This window comes from Taurulus bubalis (genome assembly GCF_910589615.1).
Source record: "Taurulus bubalis genome assembly, chromosome: 16".
In the NCBI taxonomy this organism is placed as follows: domain Eukaryota; kingdom Metazoa; phylum Chordata; class Actinopteri; order Perciformes; family Cottidae; genus Taurulus; species Taurulus bubalis.
Window position 1 is genome coordinate 22,444,782 of NC_136604.1, and position 21,635 is coordinate 22,466,416.

Below are 21,635 nucleotides of genomic sequence, written 5' to 3' on the forward strand. Positions count from 1 at the left end.
AACCACAGACTTTTGCCGTCACTTTAACTATTGATAAATCTGCCAATTATTGTTTTATTGGATTGATGCTCATTATCATTTCCTATTGGTCGAGGTGATGTCTGCTTGTTTTGTCCCAACAACACTCAAAAACCTAAACCTAAGAAAAGGAACAAAAGCACCCAATATTTACTTATTTTCTAAGTTAGAATATGTTTGCCTCCACTAAATGTTTCCCGGTCGGTCTGAAACCCGGCTGGTCCCAGTCCAGCTCACCATGTAGTCCTCATGGTGAGCTGGACTGGTCCCAGTCCAGCTCACCATGAGGACTACATGTAGTCCAGGGTTTCAGAGAGAAAGCATTCCTCCTGTGAGACGCCTCAGAGCCCCGGCTGCACCGGTGACCCGAGAGCAGCAGGGGAGTTACGGCCCGCTTGGAGAGCGTCTAAAGGGGGAGATGGAGAGAGAGAGAGAGAGAGAGAGAGAGAGAGAGAGTGAGAGAGAGTGTGTGAGAGAGAGTGTGTGTAAGATATAGAGAGAGTGAGAGTGTGTGAGAGATAGAGTGTTAGATAGTGTGTGAGTGATAGAGAGAGTGTGTGAGAGAGAGTGTGAGAGTGAGAGAGAGAGAGAGAGAGAGAGAGAGACCTCAGCTTTGAATGGAGGATGACTTTTCCTGAGAGCCGTAACATGCAGAGCTGAGCTCTTAGAGCTCGTCAGTTAATAACTCCATGTCTTTCCTCGCCACGCCCGTCCTGAAAGGTCACAAGTCTCCAGTTTCTCCAGTTTCTCCCGCCTGCAGAAGTAATGGAGGCCGTTGATGTGCAGCAGGTTTCTGCACCTGAAGGGGAACCGGCAGGAAGGAATGCGGTCAAATGTCAAGCCGACCTCTTTCTAGGTCACGTCTCCAGGCTGGGAGTCTAGAGCAGGGAAGCAGGAGCTGTCAGCGGGTGAAACAGAAACTAAATAGTTGTTTTTACAAATCCTTTACATATCCTCACCTTCCTAAAATAATCATTTTTTCAGGTTTTTTAGAAAACACAAAAAACTTGACCAAATGTAATAGTGGTGCACAACAGGCAATTGTGATTACTAATATTGTGTTCCAGTGAGATCTTCATTGACAAATATGTTCGCAAAAATGCTAACTAAATTGCTAGCTTAAATGCTAGCTTCGAAATGCCATCTTGAAAAGCTTGTAAAATTACCTGAGTCACATTGTCTTTTGACTTAGGCCATTATTTTAGAAAGGTGGCGATATTTAATAAGACATTTTGAGATGAAGCAGAAAATACCTTTTGACCTCCCACACCAGCAGCTTGACCTCCTTGACCTCCAGTTTGCTGGTCAGGAACAGCGGCCTCCATGTTTGTGTGTCCTAAAGCGACACACGTTGTGTGTATGGGAGATGCAACGTGACCACGCCCCTTTGATGTGTCGCATTACGGGTCTTTCATGGAGGAGAAGTGACTCTGAGGTCGTTCCTTTATCCTCTTCCACTCCCTTCAACGCTTCCTCACCCGCAAACGAGAGTTTTTTAAATTGTTTTCCATAACTCAGCCCATTACCTAAAAATGTCCTCTGGATTCTTCTACTTTCACTAATAATTCAAAATATGCTCCAAACTTTTGCGCCTTCTGACTCGCGGCACAAACCCCAACGAAACAATAGATGAGAAAGAAGTCTCCGGTCAGTACAATGTCACGGAGACGAGCCATGGGTTTCTGTGAATGAGTGTGTGTGTGTGTGTGTGTGTGTGTGTGTGTGTGTGTGTGTGTGTGTGTGTGTGTGTGTGTGTGTGTGTGGTGCTGCAAAGGAACCGGCAGGAACAAAACTAATATATATATATATATATATATTTATATATATATATATATATATATATATATATATATATATATATATATATATATATATATATATATATATATATATATATATATTAATATATATCCAGCAAAGCTTCATGTGTTTTGATGTGCATGCTCCACAGTACAGTTTCCTCCGGTCGCGGACTCACATACATAATTCATGCACACACACACACACACACACACACACACACACACACACGTGTGGATGCATTCACACACAAATCAACACATTTCATCTCCTCTGCAAACAAAAGAGGTGCAAAGAAAAAAAGTGCTTCTCGAATCACTTGGGATTTGAGCTCTGCAGACGAGAGAACGTCCTTTGTTTCCGACAGAGAAATAAAACCGTGAGCCGAAAATCCCACGCAGGCCTCGTTCCCATCCCCAGGTTGGTGAGATAATTGGTACAGTATTCCCTGTGTGTGTGTGTGTGTGTGTGTGTGTGTGTGTATATAAATACATATGCCTGCTGTTGAATGCGCCGGCTTCACATTGAAATCAGGATTATCCTTCCTGTGCTGAACTCCACTTTTCTTGCATCCCGACATGAGGAGTTTTCCTGCACACACAACGCCGTGCATAAAGAGACGGTTCACCACCACAACAACACAACAACAACAACAACACAACACAAAGTCTGCAGAGGTGTTTAGTCGATCTCTCGTCTGCTCGACTGCATCCTGCATTGTGGGGAAAAGCAGTGGCAGAAAAGCTCAAGCACAACATCCAGGTCTCTTCTAATGTGTCGTCATGTCAGGTGCAGAGACTCCAACCGCCACAGACTTCCTTCTGAAGAAGTCTACTTTCCAAAGTCTGTTTGTTTTGTTTTGGTGAACCGTCCCTTTAAGCCGCTTGTTGATTGTGCGCCAGGCGTCAATCACGCCGAAGGTATTTAAAGAAGTCGTGTGCGTGCGGCAGATGGCTCACCTCGTAATGAGGACACAAACACAGGAGCCGGTTTGTTGATTTCATATTTTATTTTCCACCCGCTGGCTTTTTTGATTCTCTCTCTCTCTCTCTCTCTCTCTCTCTCTCTCTCTCTCTCTAGTTAACCAAATTAGATCTGGCAATGCGTTGCTTCTCGATGATGATTGTCATCGTGGGGTTTGGCTCTGCCCGTGTGAAAATGACAGGGTCTGCTGAGGTTGTTGACCCTGGAAATGTGTTGTTTTTTGGGTGCTTTTACAACGGCCTGGCTCCAGAGCTGTGACCTGGGCCTGAAGCACAACGAGGGAGAGACAGTTGGGTAGCACTTTATAATAAGTACACACTAGTTAGCATTAGTAAAGCCTGAATAAACACTGAATTCGTCTTTTATAAAGCGTTATCCCAACATGAATACTCATTAGTAACTCATTCATAAACACAGTTATACGTTTCATTCTTGATTAAAAAGCTATGGTTTCATACTTTATAAATGATGGATTCCTCATTTGTAAATGAAGTATTCAGGACTTATAGATGATTAAGAAGATCATTTGTAAAGTGGTAGTAAATGGTTCTCCTCCTAGAGCGTAAACACGTGTCCCACGTAGCGAGCTAACGAGCTAGCGTGCTAACGAGCTAGCGCGCTAACGAGCTAGCGAGCTAGCCATAGCTAGCATAATCAATAATATGTAGCTCTGTGCCAACACACTATGGAACGCTCGTGCCGCTGACGGGCATGGCGCCCCAGCACCATCATATTAATGTTCTTTATCACTTTGTGTTGTTTATTTCCCTTTTTTGTTGTTTTATAGCTGACTTCTGCTAGCTTTGAAGCGCTGCTTATAGATGCTTTGTAAAGCATAGATAGCCTAGTCTTCACTTTAGATGAGGTCACAGAACGTACTTAACTAATACTCAACTAACGAGTAGTAACTACGGAATCCATCATTTTCAAAGTATGAAACCATAGCTTATTAATCAAGAATGAAACATATATAATGAGTGAGTTACTAATGAGTATTCACGTTGGGATAAAGCTTACAAGCTTTATAAATGATGAAATCAGTGTTTACTCATGCTTTACTAATGCTAAATAGTCTATACTTATTATAAAGTGCTAGCGAAAGTTGCACTACCGCGGCGTTGTTGCCTTGTTCTGAAGCTTTATTGTCGGCCATTGTAAAGCGTGTTTGTGTATGTCGAGTACATCGTGATGTCGAGTACATCTGAACACTCCTGCCGAGGACTGGAGAGGAATAGCAAACAGATTCTATTCCAGCGCCTTTCCCTTTGGTGCCCTTTTGTTCTCTTCTCTCCTTGCAGTTAAAGAGAGAAGTCACATTCACTCCTCATCCTCATCTTCCTCCCCACGACGGTTTCAAAGCACGGAGAAAGGGAAAAAAAGAAAATGAGATGAGAACAGGGGGAGGCATCAGATAGAAAGGAGAGAGAGACAGATGAGATGGAGAGCTGGAGAAAATGAATGCAAGGGAAGGATACAGGAGGAGAATGGGGGGGAGGGGCGGGGCAACAACTAATCAAGATGAGAGGCAGAGGCGTCGCTTTGATGCCGCCGGTAAGTGGAACACAGAAGAAGAAGACCTGTCGTATCCCCGCCGAGACGAGCGAGGAAGAGGAGGAGGAGGAGGAGGAGGAGGAGGAGGAGGAGGAGAATGGGACTTTTGCTTTTTTAATGTGACACCTGTGCAAAGCTAATCTCTCTCTGATGTGTATCCTCCCGCTTGGATGAGATACAATGTATCTATCCTCCTCCTTCCTCTTCTTCCTCTTCTTCTTCTTCTTCCTTCTTTCCTGACTGTTTTTAAAACACACAGATGGAGCGCCGCTCTGCCGCTCTGGAGGGAGTTCAGTCCGACTCGCTTTACGATCGCAGGCGAGAGTTTGTTGAGCCAGACCTGCAGATCTGTAGAGTCTTTAAGGATAAAGAGTCAGTAACGTCGAAGCAAAACGTCTCACATTCATATTCTGGAGTGGAGAAGCAGACGTATTTCTGTAGAATCTTATTTTATTTCATCAATTGACTGAACACAATTGAACTCCTTCCATTGTTATGGCTGTAATCCACTGATACAGATCTTTCTCATAATGCGATTACACATATTTGTGGTTTGGACGATGCGTGACAGGGATCTTTTATCCATTCATATTCATGATTTATTCATTCAAATATTTACATAACTTACAGTCATTGCGTTGAAGGTGTTTATTTAGTTTTTTTCTCTCTTTTCGTCCAGTTTCATCGCCACGGAGATTTCGTTCCAAAATCCTGAGCCCCAGCCAGCTGCACGTGTCGTGGAAAGAGCCGAAAGGACAGTTTGAAAGCTACAAGGTCGTTTACTCCACAAGACCAGGTAAGATCCAACCCGGAGTCTCTGCTTCAGAAACACGGCTTCTTATTCAGCTATTGGTGGCGGAGCGCCACAGGATCAATGTTACGTATTGTTTACTACTAGTACAGCGCAGTCAGCTGATCAGGCTGATTGATCAGGCCTTGTTTGGGACGTCGGGGAGAACCGATACTTTGTTATCAAGTCGATGCAAAAGGTTTTGAAGCCTTGAGTTCAACAATTTGGCCGTCGCCATCTTGGCTTTTTGCAACCAACAAACGCAAGTAACCGTAACTGGACAACAGAGGCGTGGAAGAGCTAATGATACGGCTATGGTAGCAACCTGTCAATCACCTTGTAGCCCCGCCCCTAAAGCATCCCCTGCTTTATCGTCTGTTTGACTCTAAATTACCATAATTTACTAAATGAACATCATTCTGTATTGAAGAAGACTTGAAACTAGAGATTGAGACATAAACTCATGTTTACAATGTAGAGTCATTTATATAGACTTCTATACAACCAGAGGAGTCACCCCCTGGTGGTCAGGAGAGAGAATGCAGCTTTAAAACATGAAGCATAGACTTCTATACAACCAGAGGAGTTGCCCCCTGGTGGTCAGGAGAGAGAATGCAGCTTTAAAACATGAAGCATAGACTTCTATACAACCAGAGGAGTCACCCCCTGGTGGTCAGGAGGGAGAATGCAGCTTTAACACATGAAGCATAGACTTCTATACAACCTGAGGAGTTGTCCACTGCTGGCCATTACACACTGTATGTCGGACACCGTAAACACATTATTGACTCATTCAGGAGACACTTCCTATTTTAATCAGGTTTAGTTGTAATTCAATCGGTTGAGTTTTTCACTAGGATTTAAATGGTATTTCTGTCATCGATGATTCCTTCGTAATAAACAGGCAGCAAAACGATAGGAAGACCAGAAAACGATGAATCCGTTTGCCAGTCGGCTGATTGTTCAGAGCCGCTGGAGTTCTGGTCTCTGCAGGAACCTTCTAGCTTCCACTTGATTTGTCCGGGGAAATCTGACAGGGAGTTCATCAGCGCCGCCGTGCCCGGCGTACATATACACACACTCACGGCTCCCCACGTGCACACCTGGAAGCTGAGCCGCCGTGATGGATTGGTTGTCTCGTGCCTCGCTCAAGGGCTCCTCAGCATTAACCGCCACGTGACGGTCATACGTTGCACCTACGTGGCACCTGGATGACACAAAGGGGTTTGTGCTCGAATAACCTGCAGAATACAGTTCAATGCACTTTCTGTCCGTTCACAAATCATATTTGCTTTATGGCGTTTGACTTTTGCTGCCGGGACAAAAATTCTAGTTATGCACGGAGGAGCACAGTAGTTGAGCGCCTGAGGGAGAACAAATCTACCTTTCTTTTTATGTGGGTTTCACCTGCTTGCTGGTTCATAATTCACCTCCCAGCTCACAGGATGTGATATCACTGTTCAGGTGCCCACTGTGGTTGGGGGATTTATTGTTGAAAGGCTCAACAAAATTGTTGTTAACGGGAATTGAGGTTGATTCTGTAAGTGATTGGATTCCTTCCAGGTGTCCATTGGAGGGCTGTGAGTGGATGAGTGAGTGGATGAGTGAGTGGGTTCCTCCACCTGACGCTTGATTGTGACCCGTTTAAAACAATGAGACTGAATACAGGAACCTCCTGTAAATACGAGTTCAGCCTCTGAAATGGTCGTAAAGAGATGTGCACGCCTCTCTGATGCGTTCATCCAGCCAGGTGTGCTCAATAAACCTGTTCAGGTGTAAACTGACCCCAGACCTGCTTGTAGTGTTGCTCCACCGCTGTCAGAGGATCACAAGCTGCTTACAGAACTGGTTTCTTGTTGGCTGCTGTTCTCCTCGTCTTCCTCATCAGCTCAACATTTACTTTTAGAAGTGGCTGCATTATTATATTTATATATGTACAGTATATATGTGCTCCTTTGTTTGTGATGTTGACACCACTGGTATTGGTACTGGTATTGGTGCTGGTATTGGTACTGGTATTGGTACTGGCATTGGTACTATTATTGTTATTGTTACTGGTATTGGTGCTGGTATTATTACTGGTATATGTGCTGGTATCGTTATTGGTATTGTTATTGCTGCTGGTATTAGTATTGGTACTGTTCTTGGTGCTGGTAAGGATATTAGTGCTGGTATTGGTATTAGTATTGTTATTGGTGCTGGTATTGGTATTAGTGCTGGTAATGATATTAGTGCTGGTATTGGTATTAGTATTGTTATTGGTGCTGGTATTGGTATTAGTGCTGGTAATGATATTAGTGCTGGTATTGGTATTATTATTGTTATTGGTGCTGGTATTTTTTAAGCTCAGTCACAGGTAGCAGCTGACCCTAGAGATGTTGTTGGTGCAGGTTTAAAACATTAGTGCTGTGACAAACGTTCACTCGTAGCTGGACCAAATGTTTAGTCATGGTTTCTATAGTTCCACTGTTTTAGAAAAGCTTTACGGCCAAATGTAACCCTCCATGTACCCCGTCATGCAAAACCTGGGGAAAGGGTGCGTTGTTGTTTCAAGTATATATATATATATATATATATACATATATATATATGTATATGTAGGTACATAGAGGCACGAGGTGCTGTAGCGTTTTTTAATTTTTCACAGCTCCGATGAAACGTTTCAGATATTCAGTGTTTATCAGCTCGCGCAGAAGGAACAGTTATTTCTTCTTCTTTCTCCTCCGTTTCTTTCGGTTGTTACTTTCATGCAGCTGCATGAACTGCTGTAAAAAAAAAAACTCCTGTTATGACGGAAAGCTTCAAGAATTCATTTTGTTTGAGTTATAGCGCAGTTAAAAGGTTTAAAAGTCAGCTGTGAGGCCCTGAAGGGGTCCCTGGGTGGGTACCGTTCATATTTCTCACATAATCAATACAATTAAGGACAGATTTACTCCCCGAGACACGGAGGACGAAAGGAAAGAAATACTTCATCCTCCACTTTTCTTTCAGCCTCGTCTGCACTTGAGGTCATTTAAAAAAAACGGCTCTAAATCATAACCAACTAATGATAATTATATAACGAGCGAACATTTGGATACTCGCCACCAATGAAAGCCGAGGACTCCATAGAGACCCAATCAAACTGCCAGCGTAAGAGAGGATCTCATTACTTTACTCACTTTCATAACAAACATCCAAATGTGATGTTGAGTAAAACAGCTCAAGAGACGAAATAAAACACAGAGTATCCAGTTGAACATGGCGGTCGATATATATATATATATATATATATATATATATATATATATATATATATATATATATATATATATATATATGTATTACTCATTAATACATGTTCCTCACATGCATGGTCATCGCCATACAGACCGAACAACGGAACGTATTTCTTTAGTTCGGGACGGGTTCTGTGCCGTCCTGGTTTCCTCATGCAGTCTGGAAACATGTTTCTTTTATACCAAAACAAAAACATGAACTGAGATGAGAAAGGTGTGACGTGTTCAGTTACCGCCCCGAGTTTCCCCCCAGCACAAATGACACGAACAGACCTTAATATCGTTTGGCAACGTCTTTATTCGTAACGGCACTGTCCCGCTACGCCGCTCTGGCAGACCGCGTCTGAAGCTCCTCCGGGTCGCTCCTCCGTCCATCCTATGGCTTATATAGGGAAGACACACAAGACACAATCCGCTCCAGCTGAGGCCAATTAGGCCTCATCCTGGCACCTGTTCCCTGAGCCGCTCCTCCCCTCTGCAGCTGAGCCTAACCACGCCCCCAGCCACCACAACAGGATTTTAAGATTCAGAAGGTTTCTGTAATGTAAAATACAGAACATTTACCAAAGATACAGACTCTGACCCACTTCATGTGTTTACCTCCTGGTTACCTTCTGTTGACCTCCTGTTGACCTTCTGTTGACCTCCTGTTGACCTTCTGTTGACCTCCTGTTTACCTCTTGTTTACCTCCTGCTGACCTTTACCTCTTGTTTACCTCCCGGATACTGGAGGGCAGAATGCAGGATGGAGTTGAGGGGACATGTAGAGAGAGTAAATAGAAAAATAGATGTTGGTTGTAGATAAATAAAAAGCTGAAGAAGGGAGAGAGGCTAAATCTGCTGTTTCTGTCGAGGAGCTAAAAAACATGTTTTCTGATTTCTGGTTTGCTTCAGAGTTGTTTTTCCATCTTCCTGCTCCTGCCTGACGAGTTCCATTCAATCGTCGAGGAAACCTTTCGCTTTTCCTCCCAGTTTCACTTTTAGTTAAACAGTAACGAGCGCCGCGGCTTCAGATGTGCTCCGAAGCTTCACTGGCTTCTTTCATATTCTTTATTTTTAAGATATTCAAACTGGCTCGACATTTCCACCAAAAGCTCGATGGCCTCATTTCTGAGACGAGCCCACTCAGCTGGCTGTGCAATGCTGCCTTTGGGCAGCGCTTATAGTGTGGGAGAAAAAGAACAATCTGACTGAGGGCGACCTCAACTTCTGGTTATTATAACACTCGAGTGTCATATTAAACGTGGATAAGCATGAAGGTCAGCTGGGTGGTTCCGTTGAGCTCGGCTCCTCCCGGTGGAGTTAAAGCCGCGACTCGTATTCCATCACCGTCTCAACAGACGCAACAATGCAATGTTTTTACAAGATACGCTTTTGTAGTTCCAGAGTTTAAGGAACCAAGGAACCGTTTGAACAACGGTGGAAAGTAGAATTTGGAAAAAGTAGAATTTGTATTATCTTTTCATCAATTAATTTTTACATGAAGAAACCCTCGTTGATAACTGACAGTTTGAGATGTATTGACGTTTATTCTCATGCTGTAGCAAAAGTAAAATAACTGAGCAGGAGGCAAAATGACAAATGTAATTTGATAACACAAAAAAGAAGAAGCAAAGAAGGAGTTGGCACTTTTCTTTCATCCCAAACTCTCAGACTAATTTGCATTTGATGATCTTGGACTTCCTAGTCCATATCTGTGGATCTCTCTCTCTCTCTCTCTCTCTCTCTCTCTCTCTCTCTCTCTCTCTCTCTCTCTCACTCAAAGCCAGGAAATGGAAACCTACGCTTCTGAGTTAATCTGTAAACTGCTGACTTCTGCCAAACCATCTGCTGCTATACGTCAGCAAAGCACTTTTGGCAGGACGAGATGCTGAACGCATATATTTCATTTCATTTAGTTGTGTTCAAAACCCTGGTTCATACCTTTTTACTGTTTGTTTTCTGTGTCTTCCTCTGGTCTCTGCTGCACCGGGTTGCCTGGTATCAGACGTCTGAAGCGGCCGTCACCTCGGGCGTTAATAAAGTTAATCCGTCCTCTCCTCGCTCCGCGGTGCCAGAGGCTCTAAATGTTTCTTTTTCTTTTCTTGGTAGTTTCTGCGACCCTGTCTCTCTTTTTCAAGTATAGCCAAAGACTTTTTTTGGTGGAAATAGTTTGAAGCTATTTGAGGAGGTTGAAAGGTGTAGTAGGTGTGTACGGTTCACATGTGTCATGCCAGTGAGGGGGTTTGAGTGACAGTTCAATAACCCAGAGTCATTACTGGCATTCTCCATCAGCAGCCTTTGTCTGCTGAAGTGTCCTTGAACCAGACATTGAGTCCCAACTTGCTCAATTGTTTTAATTAACTTGAATATAAGGGCATTGTAAAGGACCAACATATATGTATGTACATATATACATACATACATACCAGCCGGCTGTTGGGCTCATTTTCTGTAACCAGTGCGACGTTAGCATTAAAACATGCTAGCTAACGTAATGCTTCATCCACACGCTGTGTAGTAATATGCATTGCTATTGCTCAGTTAAATAACAACCTTGTTTCCATAATGTTCTTAAACTGAGGTTGCACTATAGCATGGTGGAATTAGCAGGAAGCTAGCTAACTAGCCAGCCGCTAAATAAGCAACATTTTACAATTTCATACTTTTTGTAAACACTGTTGTTGTTGTTGTCTAGGAAAACTATCACCAGTGAAGTGACAATGTATCCTGTAACCAGTGTTGCATATAAGCATGGCAGAATTGCCAAGCTAGCTAAGTAGCCAGCTGTCTGTTAATTAGCTTGGTGATTCCATATGCTTTCATGCCACAATGGTGGCAGAACATAACATTAACAGCAGGCCATCTCTCTAATAGTTTAGCCCATTAGCAACGATTCTATCATTCTCTCTAATCGTTTAGCCTTCTACGACTGTGGAGGTTAGGATAAGGCTAAGATATTAACAAATCTGAAATGTTTTTCGCCCATTTTTGTAACTCGCTAGAGCCTCGAATCTCACAACGAATTTGAAGATCTGAAATGTATGCGATGTACAATTCAGGCACCCAACAACACAGCACGGTGACATTGTCGATAAGTAGCTCGATGTGTGCCAGCTAGCACTGTGACGCAGCATGACGTCGGCTGTAAAATGGTCTATTAGGCGCTCAAGACTCTCTTCATGTCAAAAACTTCAAAGTCTAAAGTGCCGGCTGTGGCTTGGCGGTAATAGGCAGGCTTTTGGTGGTTTGATCCTCGGCCCATTAGCTGTGAATGGTTGAATGAGAGGCGAGGAGTCCATTACATTCCGTGCTTCCTGACAAAAGCCATTTTTCAGCCAACTTCTCCCACTCGCTAAAATGAAGCCGCCCCACGTTAAAGAGCAGTTCACACACCTGAGTAATCAAAGCACTCGCCAAAGCCTTTCGGCGGTTCGTTGCAGTTCAATTAAAGGTATACAGTAGACGATGAGTCACCCCCTGCAGTCTGCCCTCACAAGTCAAACTGTCTTCACCTCTGCAGGTGCTGCTCTGTGAAGGTGGACGTACGTGTTATCTTTGTAAAAATCCTTTTTTTAATCAGAAAATTTACTTTTCTCTCGATTTAAAGTTCATGTATTTTGATTTCCTCCTTCCATCCTTTTGTCGGCATTCCCTTCACTTCACTTTCTTTCTTTAATAATAATAATAATACATTGTATTAGTACAGCGCTTTAAAAGGTACTCATATGCGCTTCCCTCGGTAAAGACGGAGACAGTAAAAGCAATAACAACAAAAGGCAGAGAGATGACATTATAACAGTAATAAACACAAACATACATATCATCGCAGGTTAAAAAGCAGATTTAAATAAATGAGTTTTAAGTGCAGTTTTGCTTTGATCCATTCGTTGTTCTTCCAGTTTTAAGTGCAGGTCAGGTGTTACAAATACTCGATCTGATGATATTTCCATTCAATACAAGTCATGTAACAATTGTGATGGAAGATTTTCTCTGGCAATTGGAAAAGGAGGAATAGAGTCTCTGAAGCAAAGTTGTCTTTGCCATTTTATTTCTTGCAAGAAAGGAACAAGTATGCTGGATGATGAACCTCCAGCAGAAAAGCACACATACACATTGGTTTTGCTCTCAGTTATATACCTTTATTAAAAGTGATATACCTTTAATACCTTTATTAAAAGTTATAAACCTTTAATACCTTTCCTTCCAAAGGGTCGGGTAGCACACGGACATGCACACAGTGAAGGGCGGAGGGAGAGGTGACCTCATGGTATGATGGCCATTGTGGAGAGAACGCTATCTTATCATTAGCGACACGTTTCTGCATAGTCAGCATATTTCCCACCAGCGCAGTGCCATCAGTGCTTAGCGACGTTAGAGACGCAGGTCGTCTCCAAGCAGAGACGCATTGTCTCCGTCTGCCTGTGAGCCTCAGGTCACTTCTGCTCAGTGGGTTTGGTACTTTAACTTTAGACACAAACAATTCTCTATGCAAATTCTTCTCCACCTTTTGGAACATAAGCAAAGCTACATTTTACCATCACACATTTGACCAGCAGCGGGTGAAGGCGTCTCGCAGAAAGACGAAAGAAGTTCAGTTTGCAGGTTTAATTGCTCCCTCGGGAATAAAAGCGTTTGCTCTCTGGATCTTTCCTCTGCTAAAACAGGTGTTACGAGCACCTCTGTCGAATTTGTATGAACTTTAATCTGTGCAACGTTACAACAGGATGCCAGAGAAAGCCAATGATCCTGGGGCAGCTATTTTAATTGCAAGGAGAAAGATACAGTAGTAGAATAGAAGATAATGAGTTTGAATAAGTTGTTTCAAAGACATTTAAAAACAATACACACAAATTGCATGAACACTGTATTCCTTTGTACTTGGTGACATGTTCGTTTATTATAATTTGTAGCAGGATGAACTCATTTAATGAGTAACTTCACACCAGGCTGAAAAAACTGTCTACATCTTTACCCTTAGCGGCCAGATGTCTTTACCCTTAGCGTTCAGACGTCTTTACCCTTAACGTTCAGACGTCTTTATTGTTAATGTTCAGATGTCTTTACCCTTAGCGTTCAGACGTCTTTACCCTTAGCGTTCAGATGTCTTTACCCTTAGCGTTCAGACGTCTTTACCCTTAGCGTTCAGACGTCTTTACCCTTAGCGTTCAGACGTCTTTACCCTTAGCGTTCAGACGTCTTTACCCTTAGCGTTCAGATGTCTTTACCCTTAGCGTTCAGACGTCTTTACCCTTAGCGTTCAGATGTCTTTATTGTTAATGTTCAGATGTCTTTACCCTTAGCGTTCAGACGTCTTTACCCTTAACGTTCAGACGTCTTTATTGTTAATGTTCAGATGTCTTTACCCTTAGCGTTCAGACGTCTTTACCCTTAGCGTTCAGACGTCTTTACCCTTAGCGTTCAGACGTCTTTACCCTTAGCGTTCAGACGTCTTTACCCTTAGCGTTCAGACGTCTTTACCCTTAGCGTTCAGACGTCTTTACCCTTAGCGTTCAGATGTCTTTACCCTTAGCGTTCAGACGTCTTTACCCTTAGCGTTCAGACGTCTTTACCCTTAGCGTTCAGACGTCTTTACCCTTAGCGTTCAGACGTCTTTACCCTTAGCGTTCAGACGTCTTTACCCTTAGCGTTCAGATGTCTTTACCCTTAGCGTTCAGACGTCTTTACCCTTAGCGTTCAGATGTCTTTATTGTTAATGTTCAGATGTCTTTACCCTTAGCGTTCAGATGTCTTTATTGTTAATGTTCAGATGTCTTTACCCTTAGCGTTCAGATGTCTTTATTGTTAATGTTCAGATGTCTTTACCCTTAGCGTTCAGACGTCTTTATTGTTAATGTTCAGATGTCTTTACCCTTAGCGTTCAGACGTCTTTACTCTTAGCGTTCAGATGTCTTTACCCTTAGCGTTCAGATGTCTTTACCCTTAGCGTTCAGACGTCTTTACCCTTAGCTTTGAGACGTCTTTACCCTTAGCTTTGAGACACAATGAAGGGAAAGTTGCACAGCTAGTTGGTCAACAGGGAAAAAGTTTAATGGTTTATATCTTTGCATGAACTTGAAGTATTATTGACGTTCAGACGTCTTTACCCTTAATGTTCAGATATCTTTATTCTTTGCGTTCAGACGTCTTTACCCTTAATGTTCAGATGTCTTTACCCTTAGCGTTCAGACATCTTTACCCTTAATGTTCAGACGTCTTTACTCTTAGCGTTCAGACATCTTTACCCTTAATGTTCAGACGTCTTTACTCTTAGCGTTCAGACATCTTTACCCTTAGCGTTCAGACGTCTTTACCCTTAATGTTCAGACGTCTTTACCCTTAATGTTCAGACGTCTTTACTCTTAGCGTTCAGACATCTTTACCCTTAATGTTCAGACGTCTTTACTCTTAGCGTTCAGACATCTTTACCCTTAGCGTTCAGACGTCTTTACCCTTAATGTTCAGACGTCTTTACTCTTAGCGTTCAGACATCTTTACCCTTAGCGTTCAGACGTCTTTACCCTTAATGTTCAGACGTCTTTACCCTTAATGTTCAGACATTTTTACCCTTAACGTTCAGACATCTTCACTCTCTTCACGTCTTGACAGACATTACATTACATTTCATTTAGCTGACGCTTTTATCCAAAGCGACTTACAATAAGTGCAATTCAACCGCGAGTACAAACTCAGAACAACAAGAATCAAGAAAGTACAATTTCTTCAACAAAGTTAAACCACCAAGTGCTATCAGTAAGAGACATTTAAGTGCTACTAAAGTGCTACTATTCCCTATTCAAGGTGTAGTCGAAAAATAAGTGTTTTTAGTTTGCGATGGAAAATGTAGAGACTTTCTGCTGTCCTGATGTCAATGGGGAGCTCATTCCACCAATGAGGAGCCAGGACAGCAAACAGTCGTGACTTTGTTGAGTGTTTAGCTCTCAGTGACGGAGGTTTAGTGATGGGTTTGTCCTCAGTGTGTTTCCATGTTCTCTTCATTACATTGATGATGAAATGGATCTAACAAATGATTATCTTGTGCGGTCAGCCTATGAATCCACAACTGTTTCTTTTCTCTGATCATCAGTCAGATGCTGACTGTTTCTCCTTCTCTTCCTCTGGAACAGGTGGAGAGCAAACGGAGGTTGAGGTATCGAAGCAGGAAGCAAAGCTGCTCATCGAGGACTTTGACCCCTCTCAAGAATACAACTTTAAGATAGTTGCTGTCAGCGGAGAACAGCAGAGCAAACCTCTGCAGGCCAAACATGAAGGTGAGAGACTTTCTGGACCTTAGACTGTATAAGTTGCTGTAGCCATTATAACGTCAACCATTGGTTTGTGGACCGCCGGTTTGAGACCTTGAGTTTGGCGAGTCTATTTGATTCTAAATGGTCCATCATTTACAAAATGAACATCATGCTGTATTGAAGAAGACTGGAAACTAGAGATTGAGACAAACTCATGTTTACAATGTTTACTGAGGGAATACATCAAGAGAAGTAGAGTCATTTATATAGACTTCTACACAACCAGAGGAGTCGCCCCCTGGTGGTCAGGAGAGAGAATGCAGCTTTAACACATATAACATAGACTTCTATACAACCAGAGGAGTCACCCCTGATGGACATTAGTACATTTTAAGACACGTGCGCATTGGCTCCACTCGGCAGAACCGATCAGATCAGTTCTGACTTTTCCCGGACTGGAGGCTGGCAGACGTAACGCTGTATGATCAAAGGTTGTGTAAGTAAGAACTCTCGAGGAACCGATCTCTATGTGACATCAGGCCGCACTTCTGGCTCCAATCAGTGATGTCACAGCGGTGCAGCCATCAGCTGTGATTGGCAGAATACCTGCTGTGACATCACTGATTGGGGTGTGGCCAAGAGGGCATTGTGCTTGAAAGTTTGAACCCGTAGAGAGCAAACACAGCAGTACAACTGGATTTTAGTGTTGGATTATTCCTCATCTGTTTGTGTTGTTGAAGCTGTGTGTTCGGTGGATGAGGGAGTGCGAGACAAGTTGGGCAAAGCAGGAAAGAATTCGAAACATCAAACACAAACAACTGCACGCCTCAGCTCACCGTTGTGGTCGTGAATGCAGAAATATGCCCAGCGAGTTGTTTACTTTGTTTCACTCGCTGACATTCAGCAACCTGCTGATATTCACTTGTCATACTGCGCTACGGGAAAAATATATTACACATCGACCTTTTTAAACAGGATTTGTAATGCGGTGTTTCTTCCAGAAATGTATCACGTCGGGGGTTGAAAGGTTCTTTGACTCTGCATTTAAAATATCACCCTGCTCTGCAAAAATGAAGAGATGGCGTAATATCACATTATGGACCCCTTTTACAGTTTGTCAATAATGATGATAAGTGTTCGCACGCGGAGTGCAGCTTTAACCGGCAGAGGCGGAGAATGCAACTTAAACAAATTGGCTTTCCAGGTCTGTGTGCTGTTACTGAGTGGGCAGAATGCATCAGCCAGTGGCCCAGTGTGGCCCAACGGATATATATATACATACATACATACATACATATATATATATATATATATATATATATATATATATATATATATATATATATATATATATATGTATATATATGTATATATATATATATATATATATATATATATACGTATATATATGTATATATATATATATATATATATTTATATATATATATATATATATATATATATATATATATATGTATATATATATATATACATACGTGTTTGGTGGAGAGAGCTCTGAACTTTACCGAAAAAAGGTTGTGACATCTGTCTATCCATACCGTTTATATCTAGGACACTCACTATCATCACAAAGACCATAATGTCCATTTTGAGGCAGATCGGCCGGCTATTGCTCGGGAGTAATGTATTTTTATTATCGCTCGCCTCGCCTCTCCTTACTCTATCGTTACAAATAGATAACACAAAGCAAAAGGAGTGATGCCAGTCTATCATACAATGGTGGTTAGAGTGGTGATTTAAAACACTGGGATGTAGCGTTACCCAGCTCACCGTGGTGCCTTTTCTGTCGGGAAGCCAAAACGTTCCACTGCAAGCTTACAATCCCTAGATGTTCCAACAAAAAAGAAAATAAAAAATTGGAGGGACCACCACAGGAAATGCCCCTCTGCCTGGTGGCATCGTTAGAAATATTCTGCCCCTCTGTGCGCAGCCAATGAGGGCCACAGCCGAGACAGATGGCTTCTGGTACACCGCCGTTCCTCTGGGAGGAAACCAGCCGACAGATGTTCCACATGTCTTACAGCACCTGAGAGCCGCTGTCCTACAGACTGCAGGGGAGGGAGATCATGGGAGTGAGCGGGCAGAGGTGGCGAAGATGGGAAGCCTGGTTTTTAAACTGATGAGGACATCAAAGGATCAAAAATATAAACACTTGCAGGTCTAACAAGGAGCCACCACATACGTACATATCGGCCGACGGTGGATTAAATGGACTAAACGAGAAGTTCTATCGTTTCAGTTTGGGACTATATATAACACTGTGATATTGCTTTTGTGTCCTCAACTGCTTGAACATCCGGCGTTGACAAATGTTTGCTCGTTGCTGTATATGCACTTAATGAAAAACACTGTGAGGCGGCACTTATGAAATATGAATCTGAAACAGAAAATAATCTGTGTTGATTCACTGAGATCCTCAGGACCTAAAGTTTAATCACACTGTGCCTAATTCATCAAAGCAAATAAGGTTGTGATGTTGTTTTTCAGTCGCTGACACTTTTTTTATGTCTTATGGTATCTATTCTGGACGGTTCTATTCTTGGGATTTTTAGAAATATTCTGTTTTTCTTTCCCCTCCTCTCTTAAAGTTACTGCACAGAACTTGTAACTGGTAGTGAAACAGTCCCAGTTTAATACTGGTGTTTCTTTAGGACCATCAGAGAGAAAATGGTCGTTTTTACAGCGTTAATCTTTAAGCTACTTTTAGTTTTCTGTTGATTTTTGGCGGAACTAACAGTAAAATGAGAGGTTTTCTAAAAAAGGAGTTTGGCAGCTGGAGATCTTTACATGGGTCTCCTAAACCAGTGGTTCTCAAAAGCTGCATTCTCTCTCCTGACCACCAGGGTGCAACTCCTCTGGTTGTATAGAAGTCAATGCTTCATGTGTTAAAGCTGCAGTTTCTCTCTACTGACCACCAGGGTGCAACTCCTCTGGTTGTATAGAAGTCAATGCTTCATGTGTTAAAGCTGCAGTTTCTCTCCTGACCACCAGGGTGCAACTCCTCTGGTTGTATAGAAGTCTATGCTTCAACCTTTCAGCAGCTTTAAACAGTTGATAATGATTGACAGATCTTTGGTCTATTCTCTTGTTGTTTCTTGTGTTTTATTCGTGTCCCGGTGTTCCTCCTCTCCCCCCATCATTCGTTCACTTGGCTTCGTGTTGTTTCTTGCAGCTCAGCAAGCCGGCGTGGAGATGGTTCAGTCTCAGCAGAGACAAGACGGCGGCGCCACCGAGGAGAACAACGAGATCTTAGAAGGTAAGATCCTCCCCGACGGGGGGAAACGGGAGGCCGACCAGGAGGAGGGCCGACGTTCCCCGTCTTGGGGTCGAGACCTCTTCTGTGCAACGAGGACATTCTCTTTGAAACGCCGCGTGAGGAAGACCAGCTGACAGCCTTCAAGAGCGCGTGCAGGGGAAACGGAACAGGGAAAGTAGGAATAGTGTCCTTGGATCCAAGAAGATTCTTTTTTTTGTGACAAATTGGAGAAGACGGAGCAGCCGGCCGTCTGTTCTCGGCTCCTTCAGGAAGCAGACGACGTCTCTTCTTGTGAAAGAAAGCGTTTCAAAAGGATTCCTCCGCCGCGTGAAGCTCTCGCTTTTTTAATACCGTGACCTTTTTTTTTCGACTGAGGAAAACGGCAAAACAAAACAAAAAAAACAGGTAAGTGGAAGCTGAGGAGCGTCAATCGAAGACCGTCTTTTTTTTTATGGAAACAAAAGCCATTTCGTGATGTTTTAGTTTTTTTATGATTACCGTCTTCGTTTATTTGAAGATGGAAGGCGACCCGTGAACGTAATATTCCTGCACTTACGCGGCAAATTACCATCGAGCCGGAGAAAACGGAAAGGAGAGGAAATGAAACACCAAACAACAAAAGAGAGAGGAGGAGAATTCAAGGAAGAGGCTGCAACTATCAGGAAATGAATGGAGAGGAGAAGCCGGGTAAACAAGACAATTATGATTTTTGGAAGTGATTTTAAACCACCAGACGCCACGAGGAAGAGAAACCATGCCGGACACCAGGAGGTCCGTCTGGAGCGCCGAACTCCTTCAAACCAACTAAGTTATCGTGTCGGTTCTCAAAGCTTTCATTATTGGCTTTTGTCCCATAAAGGTATGAAATCTGTGTGTCTTTAGTTTTGAATATGTTCTTACTCATATTTCCTCCACGGCGGTGGACAAAATATTTTGTAAGGGTTAATAAATCCTGCAGCGTGAACATGGAGGTTCGAGCCGCGTTCCTTTGCAGCTCCGGGAGAATGTGACGTGTTTCCTTGGTGTGTTTGGCCAACCTTGAAGCGGAGGATTGGCGTTAATGACGGTGCAGATGGGACTTCTGACTCCAACGCCAAAATCACAGCTTCTGCTCTTAAAAATGACAATGAGGACGAACGCCTGGCAGTTTGAATCTTTCATTTTCTTTTTGGTTTCTATATCGACTTATTAGTGCGTCTCAATCAGCCAAACCATCGTTATTCTTGTCTCGGAGCTTTTTGGTGGTTGGTGTTTTCTTGCCTCCAGACTGAGGCGGAAACTTTACAAACCTGCCATTACGTTTCTCTGCCTCTACCTGAAATGACTCCGCCTGTGCTGACTTACCTCTGAAGTCCCGGAGTCGTTTTAATTCTAATTAGTTTAATGCAATTACCGTTTTTTCTTCTTCTTGTGAGCCTCGTTACCAGAAGAGAGTGAGACCCGAGATTAGATGAAACTTTATTGCTCTCATGGCGAAGTTAAGGGGTTGCAACAGATGATTAAAGATGGTTTTTTTACGTCACTGTGAGCTAGAACGACCCCGAAGAGCTGTAGACACAAAAACACCTTTTGCAAAAAAAAGCCTCAGAATCTAACCGTCCTGGTCAGGTTTTATGAGGAGTTTCTGAATATTGTTCTTCAGGATGTGTGTTCTGTAGTTATGAGTTAAACCTGCTGACTGGGTGCTTGATTGGATGGATGTTCTTGGCTCTTTAGCGAAGACAGACAATCAGGAGCCAGGGGTGATGCTTTTCATTTCATTTTCTGCAGCAGCCCTTAAAAAAAGATCTTTCAAATTCAACATTCAGCCGATTTTAAACGGCTGTAACAAAACGTGATGAGCAGAATATCCGGATCCCTCCTTCGTCGTCCTGCACAGGAACAAGAGGCCGCTCCCTGACGCCCGATGGAACGGCTGCTTCTGCGCGTCGACGCTTTGCTGACGTTCAAGATGCTGGAGCTTCGCAACCGGCGACAGATCCGGTGCCAGCCAGTCCTCATGCGAGGCCACTTACGGCTCCACACATGTTCTGGAAACCGAGCGCTAGACTTTCACCGGCTGTGTTTGCAGCCGCCGCAACAAACACGAGTCACAGTGGAGAGAGCGGAGGAGGCGAGGGAGGGAGGGAAGGAGGGAGGAGGCGAGTCCAAAGGGATCTGATCCAAAACGGTTGGGGTAATTACATCTGCAGGACTTCTATAAAAGTGTTTTTCTGCCTCGTTACGGCTGCTCAGGTTTTGGCGTCTTCTTCTGTCATCTTCTACATCTGTCCCTCTGTGTCACTCCTACCTGTCTAAGAACTATATTTCTACTATTTATTTGTATTTTTCTACCACCACAAACAGAAGCCAGAGCAGCCCACTTCATGCAAACAGGACTGGCATCAATCCCAACAATCTGTTTGTTTTAGAAGTTGCATTCATGGGGATAATTGAAGGCTTTGACTTCGACGTACACAGTTGCATTGGAAATAGAGGCCCGTTAAACGCTAGCACATCGCACATGGCAGCGCTCCGTGTCGCTCACTAATCTTTTCTCCACTGCGTAAAAACTCTGGCGATATGGATTTACAACCGAGTGAGCAGCTGGTTCGTGTCGCGTTTATTCATCTCCCCCCGCAGAAGTCGGAAACCATTCCACTGTTTGTTCAGTTTATCGTTCTCTCTCCAAAATGATCCGTCCTCGTTGGCGTCCGGAGAACACAGAACCC

General features: G+C 43.1%; 1 protein-coding gene across 1 annotated transcript in view; it reads left to right on the forward strand.

Annotated features, from left to right (window-relative positions):
• LOC306749183 (collagen alpha-1(XIV) chain-like) overlaps positions 1-21,635 on the forward strand; it is a gene marked incomplete at its 5' end in the record, with an annotated part of 129,888 nt that overhangs the window by 2,907 nt on the left and 105,346 nt on the right. Inside the window, 3 exons of the mRNA XM_079232444.1 lie at positions 5,033-5,149; positions 15,528-15,671; positions 18,841-18,924. Coding sequence (XP_079088570.1) covers positions 5,033-5,149; positions 15,528-15,671; positions 18,841-18,924 — 345 coding nt within the window. The remainder of the gene's footprint in view (positions 1-5,032; positions 5,150-15,527; positions 15,672-18,840; positions 18,925-21,635) is intronic.